The sequence below is a fragment of the Amyelois transitella genome, chromosome 5 (genome assembly GCF_032362555.1).
Source record: "Amyelois transitella isolate CPQ chromosome 5, ilAmyTran1.1, whole genome shotgun sequence".
In the NCBI taxonomy this organism is placed as follows: Eukaryota; Metazoa; Arthropoda; class Insecta; order Lepidoptera; family Pyralidae; genus Amyelois; species Amyelois transitella.
In genome coordinates, this window is record NC_083508.1 from 10,749,738 (window position 1) to 10,767,822 (window position 18,085).

General features: G+C 34.8%; 3 protein-coding genes across 3 annotated transcripts; 1 reads left to right on the plus strand and 2 right to left on the minus strand.

The window, feature by feature from the left end:
• Nucleotides 1-2,235: 2,235 nt before the first annotated feature.
• Nucleotides 2,236-4,147, plus strand: LOC106134528 (alpha-ketoglutarate-dependent dioxygenase alkB homolog 4). The gene is made up of 2 exons (XM_013334612.2): nt 2,236-3,095; nt 3,522-4,147. The coding sequence occupies exons 1-2, from the start codon at nt 2,344-2,346 to the stop codon at nt 3,778-3,780; spliced, it is 1,011 nt and encodes a 336-aa protein (XP_013190066.2). The 5' UTR covers nt 2,236-2,343; the 3' UTR covers nt 3,781-4,147.
• On the minus strand, nt 3,765-9,701 carry LOC106134530 (CD63 antigen). Its single transcript, XM_013334613.2, has 5 exons — nt 9,452-9,701; nt 7,305-7,505; nt 6,648-6,809; nt 5,806-6,060; nt 3,765-5,525 (listed from the first exon to the last, which is right to left on the minus strand). Exons 1-5 carry the CDS (start codon nt 9,560-9,562, stop codon nt 5,337-5,339), a joined length of 918 nt encoding a protein of 305 aa, XP_013190067.1. The 5' UTR covers nt 9,563-9,701; the 3' UTR covers nt 3,765-5,336.
• A 1,984-nt stretch (nt 9,702-11,685) lies between these two features.
• LOC106134535 (CD63 antigen) lies at nt 11,686-17,569 on the minus strand. The gene is made up of 5 exons (XM_013334621.2): nt 17,326-17,569; nt 15,097-15,285; nt 14,083-14,253; nt 13,144-13,398; nt 11,686-12,525 (listed from the first exon to the last, which is right to left on the minus strand). The coding sequence occupies exons 1-5, from the start codon at nt 17,398-17,400 to the stop codon at nt 12,343-12,345; spliced, it is 873 nt and encodes a 290-aa protein (XP_013190075.1). The 5' UTR covers nt 17,401-17,569; the 3' UTR covers nt 11,686-12,342.
• Between the last annotated feature and the right edge of the window lie 516 nt (nt 17,570-18,085).

An 18,085-nucleotide genomic window follows, 5' to 3' on the forward strand; every position in this document is an offset into this window, starting at 1 on the left:
ACCGGTATAGAATTTTTTAATATTTTACTTTTAATACGGACAAAGTGCTTCAAAATATATATATCCGGTACCACTATTATATAACACTTACTCAGTTCCATATCGATATCACACAATAAGTACTTAGTTTCACATACCTAATATAAAGTAAATATATAACATATGTATATATATATATATATATACATATATATTGACGTGGCTGGCCACAGTAAATTTATTATACTAGTTTTATATATTCTGGAAGAAAAAGTGGCATCAATTATGCACATAATTAAAAAGGCGCAACAAATCACAAAGCCCAAAGCATTTTAGGAGTAACTAAGAAGGCATTAGATAACTTTTTGTTCGACATTACTTTCCTTAAATTAAATGCTGCATTCACCATTTGTAATTTTATTTTAAAAAAAATTGTCAAATAATAGTGTAAAAATATCTTGGCAATAAACATTTTTTACGTACTTACTTAATCCGGCACTAAATGTAGTAAAGTTAACCTAAATAAATATACCTATGATAGCACTAACTAATTAAATTCTAACGAAAAATGTTTACCTACACAGAATACACAACTACAATTTCTGAACAGGGATTTACCAAAAAAAACATCATTTCGCAATGTATTGGACTACCTCAACAACAACATTTGAAAGTTAATTCTGTTTTTTTTTTTTTCGCAAAAATATTTTATTTACATAACTAGTACATCTTATACCTATCGTGCGAATATATTTTTATGAGTTACTTTTTTTTGAGTGTATATGTACCTATGTCATTTCATTTGTAAAAACGTGTTAGATTTTAAGTCTTGTTAAATAACGCAAGTCCCATTATTTTTCAGTAGATACTGTTGCGTACCAACCACCTTTAAAGAATTAGGTATGAGGAAGTCAAACGATTATATATGTAGAAACAGGAGTACCTTTTATCTTCTTTCTCACATTTATATAACAAATAAATAATAATTATAATAAAGCATAAAATAAAAAATATTCTGTGGTTGTTTTATTGTGTAGATAAGGTCCCATAGAATAAGATCTCACCATCCTTTTTTGTGCCCAGTAGGTAAGTAGGTACATCCCAAAAGTATAAGGCGTTGATATAAAGTATAAAATCCACCATCTTCACATCTTTGCCATTATTCCGGCCCAGGGTTGGGTTAGTCAGGTATTTACACGAAGCGACTCCCTTCTGATCTCCCCAAATTTTGCAGGTGAACCTAAACCTTGTCAGATTATTGTTACACACTTGCGTCAAATGTGCAGGTTTTCCCACCGTGAAAGCATCGGATAGAAATTAAATTACCTTATGTACCGCCAGGCACTTAGAAAAATACTTATAAGTAGGGAGGTACCATCTTTAGTATCGTAAACGTATCACCGGTGGTATACTTTTATCTGTCGACTACCTACCTAGCCATCACGGCTAAGTTTTTTTTTGTTACCTCTTCACGCGTTATCTTAACTTTTCTTCAGATAATTAAAAATCTGGAGAAAGACACTTTAAATTCTGGTATCGTATCCCTGTAAACCAACTCTATGATGGGCTGATAAGTCTTTGGCTTGACAAAGAGACATGATTTTGCATATACGTAGTTCCTTGTCTTCTTCTGTTTTGGAGTCGAATCAGAACACAAGGAAACTTAGAAAAAAAATTAAGTAATAAATACTGATTGTGATGATAAAAAATATTATTGTACAAACTAAGAAAATAAAATAAATAGGTACGTTAGACAGCTTTAATTAATAGTAGGTACATAGTTACACGAACGATATATCGTATGATGTATGGTGGGTAAAATCCTCTAAGGTCAAATAAGGCTGGCAGTCGACCGTAAACAGTTAAAACTTTTTGAAACATATAAATGCTATCTTAACTTATGTACATGAAACTTAAGCAAACATGTGGTTGAAATAAGATATGTAATTGCAATCGGGAATACGCTATTATGGTAAAAGAACGTTAATAGATAGTTAGATAGATTAAATAGGTCAAAAGTACCCGAAACCGCCGAGCTTGCATGAAAAGAGTTATGAATGTGGATGAAGCGAAGGAAGTGTGCAGAGATCGTGGCAGGTAGAAGGAGGTAGACTCTGCCTACCCCTCCGGGAAAGAGGCGTGATTTTATGTATGTATGTATAGATAGATTGATGGTCTTCGATCTTGGCCTATTAGGGCAAGAAAAAACCAAAATGTGACATTTTACGTCAGTGAACTGATAATAATATTGACAGATAACATGACAGTTTTTTAATCTATGCAATAGTTTGCAGAAATCAGATGTTTGCAATGTTTATTTTATTTTACCGAATGGCGTAGTGAGATAGAAGTTAAAATACAGAAATGACCAAACCACGACCATGTGGATGCAAAGGCTGCAGGACTTGCCTTATTTGTGAAACGCAATATGGTGCGGAAAAATTCAAACAACAGTTTAACTTCGATAAAGATAGAGGTTATGTGTATTGTCCTAAATGTAACAAAGCATGGCGAGGATGGGATCCCAATTTATACAAGGAACACCCTAACCACCAAGGAGACAGCATAGACTACCCAGGAGTCTACATTTTACTAGATTTTATAAATGAAGTTGAAGAAGATGAACTCATGCAAAACATTGATGAAATGCCTTGGGACATTTCGCAAAGTGGCCGTCGTAAACAAAACTTCGGTCCAAAAACTAATTTCAAGAAGAAGAAAATAGTCTCCGGTAAATTTGATGGCTTTCCCGCCTTTTCCAAATTTTTGCAGGATAGATTTAATGCGGTTGATATGTTGAAACATTATGAAACGATTGAACAATGTTCCTTGGAGTATGATCCTAGTAAAGGCGCTTCAATCGATCCCCATATTGATGACTGTTGGATATGGGGAGAGAGGATTGTGACTGTCAATTGTCTATCAGACTCTGTTCTTACTATGAATCGTTTTCGTGGGGACATTGCTAAGTATAACCTCATATCAGCGGAAGAATACCCCCCAGTGCTTGGTCCAGATGGCAGTATCATTAATCAGGATGAAACACAAGAATCTGTACTGGAAGCAACTAAACCAAAGTCAGATATAGATATTATTGTGAGAATACCTATGCCAAGGTAAATATTTTTACTTAACTCATTTCAGTTTCACGAATAAGCAGTTTTTATGAAGTGCCCGGTTAAAATATGTGATGGGTCGAGAGGCACAGGTTCGTACCACAGCTCGGCCATGTACCAATGACTATTTTAGAAGTTATGCACATTAATTTGAATACTAACCAATGCTCTTACTGTGATGAAAATATTGCAACTGTATGTGTTCTTGTGACTCACCCAATCCAGTATCCATGGTCAAAAGCATACCCCAGACTCCTCTCCAGAGTTGTGAGGTTGCAACTGGAAGTAAAGACAGGAGGAAGAAGCAGTTTTTCTCTTAAAAGCATTCTTAAAAGTCAATATGACTTAGATAAAACATGAGTTTAATATTAATAAAATAAGATTTGATAAACTTCAATTTCAAACCAAACACTTTTACCCTTTCAGGAGATCTCTTATTGTGCTATATGGCGAGGCCCGTTACCACTGGGAGCACAGTGTACTACGCGAAGACATCACATCCCGCAGAGTATGTATAGCGTACCGAGAATTCACCCCACCTTACTTGTCTTATGGTAAGCATGAAGAAATAGGAAATGAAATAAGGAAAAAGGCCAAACAGTTTTGGAATCACAGGTATAGGTACGACATTGATGACAAGGTAGAAAAAGAAGTCTATACTCAGAAATCACTATGTGAAATTTGATTTCGATATATTCCAAACCAATTTTTTTATATTTATTCTATTTGCACCATAAACTAGTTACATTGATAATACTATTGTTATTTCAAGGGATATCTTCTCTCCTTATAATTTATATTGAATTTATTTTGTATGCACTCATATCATGATCAAGTCAATTTACATACTTATTAAAATTGTTGGAATGTAGCATAAGTAAAAATAGTTTTTGTAAAATACTAAATGTATGTATATGTGTAGATTTCACTGTTTCTGTATGTGTCTTGTTATGCACATTTGCACATGTATAAGTAGTGTCAAGAAATTTATTATTAAAGGTTCATTTGATTAATTTTGGTGCCAAATTGCATAAAGTAAGTTTATTGCATTATACCACAACTCCAAATTTGTGATTTTCACCAGGGAATATACTCATTACTATCTAATAAATTTGTTCATTTTCTTGTTGGTTCAAGGAACCATGAGTATTTATAAAGGTATTTATTGTATGATTCAACTAAGTATGAGAATAAATTTGTCTACTAATATTTTGTATTTCATTTGTTCTGACTTAATCTATCTAGTTTTTCCACTACCTTTGGTCTTAATTTTGCTGCTACATATAATAGCAGCTAATTAGGGGACTTTCGAATTAGGGATTAAATAACCGTACCTCGTAAATTGTATCCTACTAATAAAAAAGCTATGTTTTGTCTTACACTTTATTACTTAAAAATTATTATTATATTATACTATAAATATTCAAAATAGTTAATAGCATATTATTTACAATTATAGATTTCCATATTGTAAGTACCTACACAATTGGCAAATGAGTTAATAAAGTCTAATTATTTATTCGATATTTTTAATTAGACTTAATTACATACATACATACATAAAATCACGCCTCTTTCCCGGAGGGGTAGGCAGACTTGATTAGTTCATATAATACTTATATTAAAGGCAAGTTTAAACATTTTTATGAAAAAAATGTTCAAGTATTGATTTCATCGAAGGATTACCTTCGATCAACGAAAAATCAATACTTAGGTACATAAATTATTTTAAACAAAGCCTACTAACCTACATTCTTTTAAATTGATTAAAAAGTCTGAAAACAATATATTTTATAGATATGTAGTCTTATTTACGTCGAATAGGTCTGAAATCATTTGTATCTTATCAAATACACGAACTGATACACGGTATTTTCTATTCAAACTTATCAAGCTAAGTAGAAGCTTGCTTTGATAATACCCAAATTTTACACAAATCTAGAATAAACGAAATATTACATTCGCCACTACTCAATATATCTTTAACAATGATTAAACACCTCAAAAATGCAATCATTAATAATCCTTATATACACACGCTCAAATATGGTAGATAAGTAATTGATTTTATAACCACAATTTAATTCACAATTTAAAATAATTTTAACAATCTGAATCAATCCTTTCTAATAATCCAAAAATAATTTTCTTTTAAAACGCAAAGCAGAGCAGCCGAGCTGATTACAACCTCTTTATAAGAAGTCTAGAAAAAAAAAATTGTATGAAACTCTTTCTTCAATTTTAAGCGACACTTGTTTCAGGATGGTCTATGTACACGGCATCGTTTTCTCGCTCGATCTCTGCCTTCCTCCTCTCCTCTTGCCTAGCCAGGATCATCTGCTCTTTCAGCTTCCACGCGAAGAAAGCCCTCTCACTTTTCAACCGTCTGATACAGCGGGCCAAAAGCAGAGCGAAGATTATGCCCAGTAACTGAAAAGATACCAGGAATTGATACTTGCATGTCCCGTTACACAAACAGTTTAAAGATGCCAAGAGCCCTATCAAATCGAATCACTTTATTGTGGATATCTACTCTTAACGAAAAAACTGCATAAGAACAACTTTGGTTTAGGAACTGCACCGGTATCTAATAAAACGCATCCAAATCTTACGATTTTTTAAAAATGGCGTATAATTAATATAAACCAGTGAATGAGGAGTCTCAACTATTACATAAGCTAGTGACAAAACCAAGTTAAATCTTCCTCACCATAATAAACATGACAGAGACGCCCAAAACGCCCAGCACGCTGGCATTCTGTATCAGTACATTGACCAGGGCCTCCTTGCAGCCCACCGTCCTCATCCTAGTACACACGTGGCCTACGGTGATGCAGCATGTCTCGGGGACCTCCATCACAACCAAACTGCCTCCGATCTCAGTGCTGATGTAGGTGGTGGACTGGTTAGCAGCAAACTCCATCGCAATGTAGTCCAAGTAGGAATCGCCACCACAGCAATTTAGCTGGAAGGAAGAGTTATGCAAGAGATGAAAAAGTAGATAATAATGCCTAAATGATGGACGCGACTTTATCTGGATATTGATTCTGATGATCTTAGATAGGTTTTAGCCAATGATGAAACTCCCAGCCTGATACAGTTAGTGCTGGCATTTTTTATTAATTGTACTTAGTTATTATTTTACAGAAGAGTAATAAAGTAATCAATAATGTATTTTTCACTGCGGTTTATTATTGTTCGTTAGTTTTTGGAGCATAGATATGTAGTTACAAAATGTTGCTCAATATTTACAAGCCGGTAATATCTAACTCTCATATAAGTGTTAAGCTTTACGCATACTATAATAATCTTTTTAACAATGTCTATATAAGAAAGACATAGTCAACAGAACATTATACTCGTCGTGAGTCATGACATTACAAACATTTAGCACGCCCACACATAACACACATCTTGTCCCTTTTAAGGTAGACAGAGACTACCCTTTGAGTTCCCATTTCTTCAATAGTTTCGCGTGAGTGTTAGAGCCATAAAGGTTTTACAAAATACCTAAAATAAGGAGTGCTAAGATGAGAAAAATTACATGCTTACCGTAGTTTGTAAACTGTCGATTTCAACCTGTATTTCTGGGTCAGTCGGGTACTCTGCCACTGGGAAATATATATATTTCATCATCGTGTCTTGGTCGATTGTGAACGCTAAGATGACTACCACTAGTTTGATCAGCAGTATGACGCTCAGAATTAGAGCATACTGAAAGAAAAAAAAGACATATTATATCATCACAGAAATATTTATTATGTTTATTTTTGATGAAATTATGAATATTATAAATGGATTAAGAAAATGAATTAGTACATTAAAACTATAAAAATAACGTAGGAACGGCAAACCAGAGACTGTTGACTTTCCCTGTCTAGGCCGTAGGTAAAACCGTATAGAACGGAAGCAAAATATTTCATAGAGATAATTTCACTTTAATAACCGTGATTCCGTAATCAGAAAGAATGGAGCACCTAAATGGAGGCTTCTCAAATCAGACCATCAGCATACACGACATCCCAGCAATAGCTACAAAACAGCATACATACATATTATCACGTCCTGCGGGGTAGAGAGAGTCAACGGTCTCGAAAAGACTCATAGGCCACGTTCAGCTGTTTGGCTTAATGATAAAATTGAGATTAAAATAGTTTAAAATTAAAAAAAGCAGCCTTCGTTATACTACGCCGTAACCTCAAAACTCACCAGATTGACCATGCAAGTGCTCTGCTTCAAACTGCCGAAGAAGCCGAAGGATGTCACCACCAGCAACACAAACCCAAGAAATACACTAAGGACAGACGGCGTGAGAAACCGTCCACTCTTGGCGCTCTCGTAGAAGAAGTTGAAGCTGTGGTAGTGGGAGTACACGGAGATGCCGAGGACAATCATCAGGCCACCGATTATCTGAAATATAAAGAAAGAAGTTTCTTCCGTGTAGGAAATTGGCTTACCGCTTTTTTAGTCATTTGTATTTGGTCGGATTACCAGCAATATTTTTCGCACCGATTATTAGTTTAGAATTTTCTTGCTTATTGGAAGAGTATTTCAGCGGGAATGTTTTTTTTTTTTAAATTAAAACATGCATAAATGCTTTAATCCGGGCACATTCCCAACAAATTTGGCACTTATTAAACGTTCGTCTTATATCTCTTTAGGAGCTTTCTTGATGGGGTAACGCACACTTATCTGTTTATACAGTCGCCTACGACATATATCTTTCATTGTTGCGTTGATAAATGTATCTATCAATGACTTTTCCTTAAACGCGTATATAATCTTCATATTTAAATACATAAATAGTCATTAGGTATATACATAGTTATATTATAAAAAGTTTCTAATAGATATGTTACTAGGTATGCATACAGTCTGACCACAAAAAGCCCAACTGATGGAAAGTTACGTATAAAATCTGCAATAAACACGCATTTTACCTTCAATAAACAAGTCTTTCTACGTCCTTGCATGAAATTATGAGTAGAGTTATCAACAGGGTGAAACATACCTAACAATATGCACGCACGTGATAAGAAGTGATTAGAATTTTTTTGTTGAAAATCATGATTGCATCTTTAATAAGGCACTTATTACAGCATTGACTAGTAGGTATAATAATCGAACAAATAGGTCTTACTGGTTTACGGTATAATAAAATGTGATAACTGGATAATTGACATTATTTATGAGTTAGGTATATGCGATATGTCTAATTGTCATAACATACTTTGGATGGGTTTTCACCAAGAGAATTTTTTTAATGAATCATCTGTATTATACCTGAGATACGAATTTATTTACCCTGTTAAACACGCACAATCTATACATATATATATATATATATATATAATTCATAAATATCATTAGTAACAAGCTTTTGTGCGAGACTTCGCTTCGTGGGAATATACAGAAATAAAACCAATGTTACTTCTGTAGGTCTATTCTATCTCTGTGCCAAATTTCGTCAAAATCGGTTGAGTACTTTTTGAGTTTGTTCGTTACAAAAATAACAAATCTTTTTATTATTAGTGTGGATAAACAGTGAGGAGATTCAAGTCAGTAATTCCCAGAATACTTACATAATTTAAAAACAGCATCGCAAAGTTGATATATTACTCAAAAATAGATCATGTTAGTATCTCTATAAATATACCTTCATTGCAATTAGTTAAATACCTTAGACTCACAATAATAATTTAAAGTAAAATATAAACATTAACATATAAATAAATTTTAAAAAATGTTTCGCAAGTTTTCAGTTTTATTCTCTGAAGGCTAGCTTCCTTCTATAAGTACCTATAACAAAAAGTATGTCAGTATCTCGTAAAGTAACACAAGTTTCGAACTTACTTCGACGCTAACTCGATCTGTGTAATTTGTCTCGTATACCTATATATTATTTGTTTTATGTCCTACAAAATTCAGTTCGAATCATTAATCGGGTCCACTGAAATAGCCCTAGTATTTAATAGTTGACTATTAAAATTAACTTCGATAAGTGTTGGTGATTTGATTAGATTTGCTCACTGTGACATACATACATTATACATGGAAAATCTAAGGAAAACTACTGTGATGTCATAAGTTTGTTTATTTGTTCTTAACACAAGTCACAAATATTTGTTTTGTTACATTGGACTTTTTTGTGACTTTGTATTTTGTGTACCCGACCCGACCTAGTCAAAATTTTACATACATACATATAGTCACGTCTTTATCCCTTACGGGGTAGACAGAGCTAATAGTCTTGAAAATACTGATAGCCAAACAACTGAACGTGACTTATCCGTCTTTCCAAGACTACCCAGTAAGTCACGGAGGTGATCATATGTATGAAGAGGGAGAATACTTACAATAAACATGGTAGTTATCGTCAGCAAAAGGAATCTTATCGACTTCATGTCGTACTCAGTTTCACTCTTTGAGAATTTCATTTTCTGCGTATTCGGCACCGCGCTCGCCATTTTGTATTGCACCTCACTACTTACAATAGAAAATTTCAACTGGCCTTAATGTACACTAAAAGCGACTATCTATGTGACTGATACCGATAATAACTGATAACAATGTTATTCGAGATACTATGTTGATATGTTTTTCACTATTTTAAATATATTGCCTCTGATACTAATTGTAGAATGCAAATGCAGCACTTGAAATGTAGTATATTTTTTATTGCAGAGATATGTTACTGTAGGTATTGAGTATTAGTACGTGAGGCGAGCGTATAATTACATAATGTACAGCGAGTAACGAAGATGATAATGGGGCAATGAATAGTTAGGTATTGTACAATATTTACCTTTGTAAGAGTTAGTTGACAAGGTACCCCGCTCGGAACTCTATGACGCGGTAATAAAGGCGTATTTACAGTGAATTTAGGATGGTTAATTTTCTGATCTCACTATGCTAACGACTGTCATGAATGATTTGCATGAAAATCATAAGTTCACCTTCTATCCGTCAGAGGCGCTTGCAAATTTCAATACAAATAAATTACTTACGACAATTCGTAAGCGTACCCGTACCAAGGTATACAAATTCCAAAGAAACATTATATTATTAATAGAAGCTCCCGGACTACAGAAACACATAAAATCACGCCTCTCTCGTGGGGTAGCCAAAGACTACCTATAAATCTTTCCAACTGTCACGATCCATCCATACTTCTTTTGCTACGTCCAATTTCATCGCTCTCATCATGCAAGCTAAGGGTACTCTTGACCTGACCCCTCGCACTTAGAATAATGTATTATGCTGGGGCATCTGGGACAGGGATCAACCCTTACCGGCACCAATAGAAAAAAGAAAGAAACAATAGAAATATGTCTCATCTCTTTGCTATGGTTGTCGTAAAAGGTGACTAAGTGATAGGCTTATAAACTTGGGTTTCTTCCTTTCGGCTATGGGCTAGCAACCTATCACTATTTGAATCACAATCTCAATTAGGTTTATCATTAAGCCAAACAGCTGAACGTGGCCTATTGGTCTTTTGGAGACTTTTAGCTCTGACTACCCTGCAAGGGACATAGACGTGATTATATGTATGTTTGTACATATAAACATAAACAACTCGACCACCCATGCTTGAAATTGCTATTTAAACTCTGCAATTATCATTATATCTGAATACTCAGAGAAGGTATTTATTGTACGTACTGAATAACTTTTAGGCTGAATATCCTTCATGGCATTCTGACGTCAAAATACTTCCTATCTCGAAGCTTCTAATGATATCTTATCTAATAATCATACCACAGATAAGCAGTGTTTTATTTTCATGGAAATTTAGAGCGAAGAACTCACTGAAGAATCATACCTGTATAAGAAAGATAATAAAAGAAATTACAAATAAGTATATAAATATACTAAGATTTGTATATGTTCATTTTTAATTCATGTTTAGTTGATTCATAAATGACTGACGGCTGACTGAATGAATTGACGGCCTCTGTGGCGCAGCGGTAGTGCGCTTGTCTATAACACAGGAGGTCCCGTAATCGAATTCCGGCCAGGGCATGATGAGAAACGAACTTTCTCTGATTGGCCGGGTCTTGGATGTTTATCTATATAAAGATTTATTATAAATATAGTATCAATGAGTTAGTATCTCGTAACACAAGTTTAGAACTTACTTCGAGGCTAACTCAATCTGTGTAATTTGTCCCGTATATATTTATTATTTTATCAAAATTATAAGCCCTTTCAACAGAATTGGTGAATTTGTTGTAAGTCTACAACCTTTTCACTTTGTTCTGGTTATAGCCATAATTAACCTAGGTACCTATCTAGATTTTAGCCAACATTTCTGGAAATCATATTTCTATCTCATTTTTAGACTGTCCAGTGGTCTTCTTTATCGATACAGTCCTCTTGAGGGGTCACCATCCAATTAACAAATATTAAATTAATTTAAGTATTTAATTACATTATGACGTGGGATAGATTACCTATATAGTTAAAACATTTTATTGCACCATATGAACTTACATAAAATAACAGCAAAAAGAAACTACCTTCATTCAGTTTCTATATTCAAAATTCAGCGGTTATATTAGTTAGCGGATTATAAAAGAAAGAACAGCAATAAGAAGTTATAAAGTCCATAATTTATTTATCATAATAAATGTAAGTACATTGTTTTAATACTTAAAATTTTCCAAATAAGGTTCATTTTTGCAATACAGTTATGTACAGTCAACGGCAGAGAAAACTTACCTCTGTTTTTTATTTTTTTTAACTTGACCTGATTGATAGTTATGTTGCTCTGCTGTTGGCCGTACTGAATAAAGTCATAATCACAAACGGTAGGTCGTTTTCAATTTAATTGAAAATCTACTTGTTGTGCATCTCACAATTTGATGAAAAATAATCAATTCCCGCATCAAATTTTAATTTTGAGCTCTCGAACACGTCACGAAAATACATAACATCTACTTTCTTTCATTTGTAAACAATAATTAATTACAGCCTGTCCAGATACCAATAACATATTTACTTTAACAAAATCTTAGGCGTTAATAACGGAGTTATATTTCTAGGTTCTTTTTTTAAATCTACTTCATACTTTTTTTTAAATAACTTAGTAATACAACTGCCTATGTTTGATTTTTTTAACGATTAAAATAATTAACAAATAGCACTTGTAAAAGTGTTAAAAATTATTTTAAAAAATTTTATATCCACCATTTTAGATCACCGTTATTTAACCAATCTGGACAGGCTGCTAACATCCTTCGCTTTATCAAGCCTTGGTTTGTCCCTGGAAGGGCACGTAGACTACGGGTGCCACCTTCTCATTGTTAGGGTTGAGGGACGTGTAGGCGTTGATGACACGCTCCTGGATCTCCCAGCGTCTGCGCTCGCGCTCACTCTTCGCTCTGCGGATCGATTTGGCCAGAGAGAAGGAGAATAGGATGCCGATTATCTGGAAAAAAAAACGCAACAGTTCTAAATTTGAACATGAATTTTTTGCAGTCTGTCGATGATTATAAATTTTGCATACATAAGTGATGTCTGGAGTATGGTAAAGGATTGTCTAATTAAGATTTAGAGTTCTGTATTTTCGGATTTCGGGACTTCTATAAGGTGGAGGAGGTCAGAGACTGAAAATATTGTTTAAACTTTTAATAACATTTTTTTGTGTTTTACTCTTAAAATCGGATATCAACCGCGATGTTTTCCAAATATCGTTAAAAATAAGTAAGTGAATGATCAGCTGTGATTGTCTTTTCTAACCAATCAGTTGACGTCAGCAGCGCATGACCGCGCTTCAATGTTGTTCAAGGATATTGTTTATTTTCATGTCATTTTGTTCGCCTTTCAATTGTTTTCTCGCCTTTAGTTCAGAGATTTTTTATATACGACACTTCGTACTACTTCCACGTTGGCTCATTGCTCTAACTATCCTGGGTTTCGACATAAATATTTATCTTAAATAGGTATGTTATCTATAATTAGTTGTAGCTAATACATCAGAGCAATATTTTATTGTTCTAATCGACTATTGATTTCACAAACATTATTGTGTTTCATTTTAAAGTACCTGAATAAAAGCGACGGTCATAGCTCCAGCTCCCAACAGACCCGCGCTCTGGTAAATCAGGTAGAACACTCTTGGCAGACATCCGCTGGCGTACAGCTTAGTGCATTCTTCAACATTATAGGGCTCGTCCCTACTGACGGCTGCACAACATGACACGGGGACTGTCATGTTGCCAACCACAATCTCGCTGACCATGCCAGGGGGGGGAGGCACGTTCTCCCAGTCCATATAGCTGTCTACACCGCAGCAGTTCATCTGGAAACGAACGATACATTTAAATTATTTTTTTTTACTTACATACATACATAAATATCATCACGTCTATATCCCTTACGGGGTAGACAGAGCCAACAGTCTTGAAAAGACTGAAAGGCCACGTTCAGCTATTTGGCTTAATGATTCAAATAGTGACAGGTTGCTAGCCTGTCGCCTAAAAAAGAACCTTTTTTTTTACTTATTTATGCATACGGAACAAATTACACAGATTAAGTAAGCCTCGAAGTAAGTTCGGGACATACATACATAAAATCACGCCTCTTTCCCGGAGGGGTGGGCAGAGACTACTTCTTTCCACTTGCCACGATCTCTGCATAATTCCTTCGCTTTCTACACATTCATAACTCTCTTCATGCAAGCTCAGGGGTAAAAAACGAAAGATAACACGAATAAATCATCTCCTGGTTAAAACTACATAACATACGGCTCTTCAGTGAGGTTAGGATGTAACTAAGATTTACATTATAATATTTTTGCATCTATCTATACTAATATTATAAATGCGAAAGTTTGTGAGTATGTCAGTATAGATGTTTGTTACTCTTCACGCTTTTTATTCCGGAGTTCCCGCGGTATTGATTCCACGCGGACGAAGTCGCGGGCGGCCTCTAATATCACATAAATTGAATTAAAATTATCGAATTAAATTCGAACAGAACTCACTCTATCCTGAATGAAGTCGAAGGCGTCCCGGACCTCGTAGTTATCATAGTAGTACGGCATAGTGAGTCGCAGCTTGTCGTTCAACATGTCGGCGACCTGCGCGCGCAGGCTGTACGCGGCTATAGCGGCGGACAGCTCCAGTGCCAGCACGATGCTGAGGATCACTGCGAACTAAAGAATTATATCGATGTAAACTATAATTGGAAAGTAATTAAGAAGAAAATAGGAGTACCGTGTGGTTTTCGACACTTTAAAATAGAACCACTTTATATCTTGTCCATGGATGTGGTAAAAGGCGACTGGGGGATAGGCTTAGAACTTGAGATTCCTTTTGTAGGCTATTTGAATCTCAATTCCATCATGCATGAAGCCACTAAAGCGGAACGTTGCCTTTCGGTCTATTCAAGACTGTTGGCTCTGTCTACCCCGTAGGTGATATAGACGTGTCTATGTGAATGTATGTAAGGAAATAGGAACAATAGAAATGGGTATGAAAAATCAGTATTTCACAATAACACAACTGGACGAAGTGACTAATGTTATGTTATCTTGATAACATCGCGCTATTATTTCTTCGAGAAGTTTATAAAATACAGATTAGAAATACGTGAATTAAACTTCGTATTATTACAGGAAGTATGGTGAAAGATAGTGTGTGTGTGTTTTCAATATTATCAATATCTTTTCGCTTCGAAAATCCGAAATAAAATCAGAAACTGTCTGTCTGTAGGTACGATTTAGTTATAGAATTTGGAATAATATTAATTTCTATGATACAAGTTGGTAACAATAAAATTTTAAATTGTCCTAGGATGATATCAAAAAAAGTGTTTACATTTCTTATGATCTATTTGGACCTCAATTTAGCACTAAGCCAAACAGCTGAACGTGGCCGTGGAACGTATCAGTTCTTTCAGCACTATTGGTTCTGTCTACCCCGCAAGGGATATAGACGTGATTAAACTTGCAACATGAAATGTTCTTAATTTAAATTTGAAATTCAACACAACTTACACAATTGACCAAGCACGTGCTCTCCTTAAGAGCGCCGATGCATCCGAAGAGGGACACAAAGAGCATGATGACGCCGATGACGATGATTAAGATGGCGGGGGAGAAGAAGTTGCCGTCGAGGAAGAAGGAGATGTCATGGTATATCGCGTAGATCGTGGTCCCCACTGATATGATGAGCGCTGATGAGAGCTGGAAAAGATAATAAGAAAAATTTAGGTTATAGATACATAGGTATATCGCAATAATTCGTATTTGTCCGCTTTTCACGTCGAAACTAATGAACCGATCTCCATGAATTTTGCATAAATATAGTACGGAGTACGGAGGAGGATAAGTTAACGCAGGTGTCGCTGCGGGCGGAAATTAGTTTTCACATTAATCATATTATTAACTTTAAAACTTCGTAGATGACCCGCGAAATTAACCTAAAGATATTACGGCTGAAACGAAACTTAGCTGTTAGGTCATCCTAATAAGTTAATTCTAAGTTTAAAATAAAGAACTAAATAAATTTACTACAAAAACAGGTATTTTATAGATACAAAAACATTTTTAGTTACATAGACGAAGGAAAACATTGTCGATGAATGTTTTTAGTATTTTCACACTGTACCTACGTGTTTTACGCTTCACCCAGAAGATAAACATTTAGAAGGCATCCAACAGACGATAGATAATTGTTACAACAAGCGATGACGTCAGATTCCATACATGGCCAAGGTGTACCTAATAGTACCTATTTACAATAGTTTACAGCGTACATAAAACACGTGGACGGTCGATCATGTCATCATTTTTGTTTGAAGATGTTAAAGGCTTTATTTATTAATGGTAGCTCTTAACTTCCTGTAGAAGTCAAAAATATAATAAAATAAGTTATTATCTTATAATCTCAGCTGACTACCTATAATATAGGTTCTTACTGGACTTCTTCCTCGTTCTTTCCTTCTCGTCCTCTTATACTCTTATTGGACCCCAGTTAAAGCTGCCCTACATGAATGTGCCCATTTTCTTCGCCACCTATTACGATGAAATTCCGTGTACGGAACGGCACGAAGGAGATACATTGATATCGGCATTGGTTTGATTTGAAACAATTATACTCCAAAAACTACTTGATTTTTTTAAAGGAACCTGAAACTGTGGAGTCTAAAATAAAAACATAAAAAAGGACGGCGTACCAAGTATAAGAGTGACTTCTTTTTTGTACACAGATATCCACACTTTTAATAAAGAGAAAAGATTTTCCATTGACGCTGATGTATTATATGACACACTGCACTTACTTGCTGGGTACCGGGTTCACGCTATCTTATCTATCACAGCTATACAAAGCAAATCTTTTGCAATAATGATAAACTTGGACAAAATACGGTCCATAATAGCTGTGGAAACCTAAATAGGGATTCATCCTACTGTTAGGATTAAAACAGTGCCCTATTGGTAGAGAAACGTGACACAAATAATGACTTTTTAATTACTTTGAAGCTAAAAGAAGACGTTTACTTTGTTTTCCTGATTGCGTCCTCAATTCCTCAAGTAGGTAGATGTTTACTACAAATCTTGGGATTCGTTTAAAACAACAAAATTGTATCTTTGCAATTTTTCTTTATCTTTAGATTGTTTTTTGAAAAAAAAAAGAAAATGACGCCTATTTTAATTTCTGTGTACACTTTACGATATTCAACCTCTGTTGATTTAAATATCGTAAGAAAGTGAAATAATAAATACTTAGTATTAGTAGTATTATTTTTGTCTGCGTTACAAGTCATAAACTTTACCTAACAGAAAATAACAGAGCGCGATGTAATGACAAAAACCTAGTAGGTACTTCCCAAGAGTTAAACCTAGGTACCTACTAGTGAATGAATAAAACTTTTTATGTGTTGTAAATATTTCAATAGGTAGGTATCATGACTAAATGCGCAATTTTGATAAGAACCCGTATCAAGAAACAAGCCACGTAAAGGCTTTAGGGCTTAGGTAGAAAATAGTTTATATTACATCCGAGAAACGCGTAAGGATAAATCAGCACTTAAAAAAATTAAATGATTGAAAAAGTGAGTAGGTTTCCTAATCTATTAGCATTTGTTATACTTTTAAAGGTATCGATTTATTACAGTTTTTATGAGCACTCCCATGACAAAGGACTGATAAGGTCTTGCGCAAGTTATGTATACCTATTAACTTTTTACTTAAACATAGGAAAACCTGACTTTATAAACTTACCACAAATATGGCCGTGATGCACAACAACATATATTTGATGCACCTCATTCCTACATCCAAATTGGCCTCCGCCATTTTATTTATTTACAAGTTCTATATTTGAAAAACTAACGTGTCACTCAGCGGTCGAATTTTCACTGAAACGGCGCACGATTTAGTCGGCGAGGCTTATCTTACTGATAAAGTTTATCAAGGTTTTTCGGAACAATATCGACTCGCGAGCCGTTGTGTCACTCTGTGCGAACTGACTGTTTTTCATTGTAATATTTTCCTCGCCACGCAATTCAGATAATTAACAATATGGCGCTATTACTTAGCCGTATTACGATTTGTTTAAATGGGTGTTATAGGTTTTTATTTTTCCTTTATCCGTATCGGGGTAGAATCATTGGTGTCTGAAGTCTACGCGAATTTTCCTTTTGCAGACTCCCGTTCCTTATATCACATAACCGATGGCATTTTTTCTCTGTCTCTCTCTTTCTAAAAATGTACAGTAAATAAAAAGATTTGGCAACTTTTTCACATGAAGTTGCTTCTTCGACATCGCTTAGTTGACGTCTACGACATCCACAAGGACTTTAAGTACCTGGTTAAGTAGTAATGAGGCACTCAGCTATGCCCGCGCGTAAAACAAAAATTCCCATTAATTCACGTTCCCGCGGTAATTTTGGGAAATCATCTCTTATTGCACTCCTGGACCACACAAAGAACCTACATGGCCAAATTTCAAATGTCTAAATCCAGTGGTTACCTACTGCTG

What these genes read in the sequence shown, in the direction of transcription:
- LOC106134535 (XM_013334621.2), bottom strand. Translation starts at nt 17,400, where the DNA reads ATGGCGGAGGCCAATTTGGATGTAGGAATGAGGTGCATCAAATATATG. An exon ending in TCGACTTCATTCAGGATAGA is followed by an intron (nt 13,399 to 14,082) that starts GTGAGTTCTGTT and finishes GTTCGTTTCCAG; the next exon opens with ATGAACTGCTGCGGTGTAGA. An exon ending in TGACCGTCGCTTTTATTCAG is followed by an intron (nt 12,526 to 13,143) that starts GTACTTTAAAAT and finishes TTTTTTTTCCAG; the next exon opens with ATAATCGGCATCCTATTCTC.
- LOC106134530 (XM_013334613.2), bottom strand. Translation starts at nt 9,562, where the DNA reads ATGGCGAGCGCGGTGCCGAATACGCAGAAAATGAAATTCTCAAAGAGT. An exon ending in GCACTTGCATGGTCAATCTG is followed by an intron (nt 6,810 to 7,304) that starts GTGAGTTTTGAG and finishes TTTTTCTTTCAG; the next exon opens with TATGCTCTAATTCTGAGCGT. An exon ending in TCGACAGTTTACAAACTACG is followed by an intron (nt 6,061 to 6,647) that starts GTAAGCATGTAA and finishes TCTTCCTTCCAG; the next exon opens with CTAAATTGCTGTGGTGGCGA.
- LOC106134528 (XM_013334612.2), top strand. Translation starts at nt 2,344, where the DNA reads ATGACCAAACCACGACCATGTGGATGCAAAGGCTGCAGGACTTGCCTT. An exon ending in GTGAGAATACCTATGCCAAG is followed by an intron (nt 3,096 to 3,521) that starts GTAAATATTTTT and finishes TTACCCTTTCAG; the next exon opens with GAGATCTCTTATTGTGCTAT.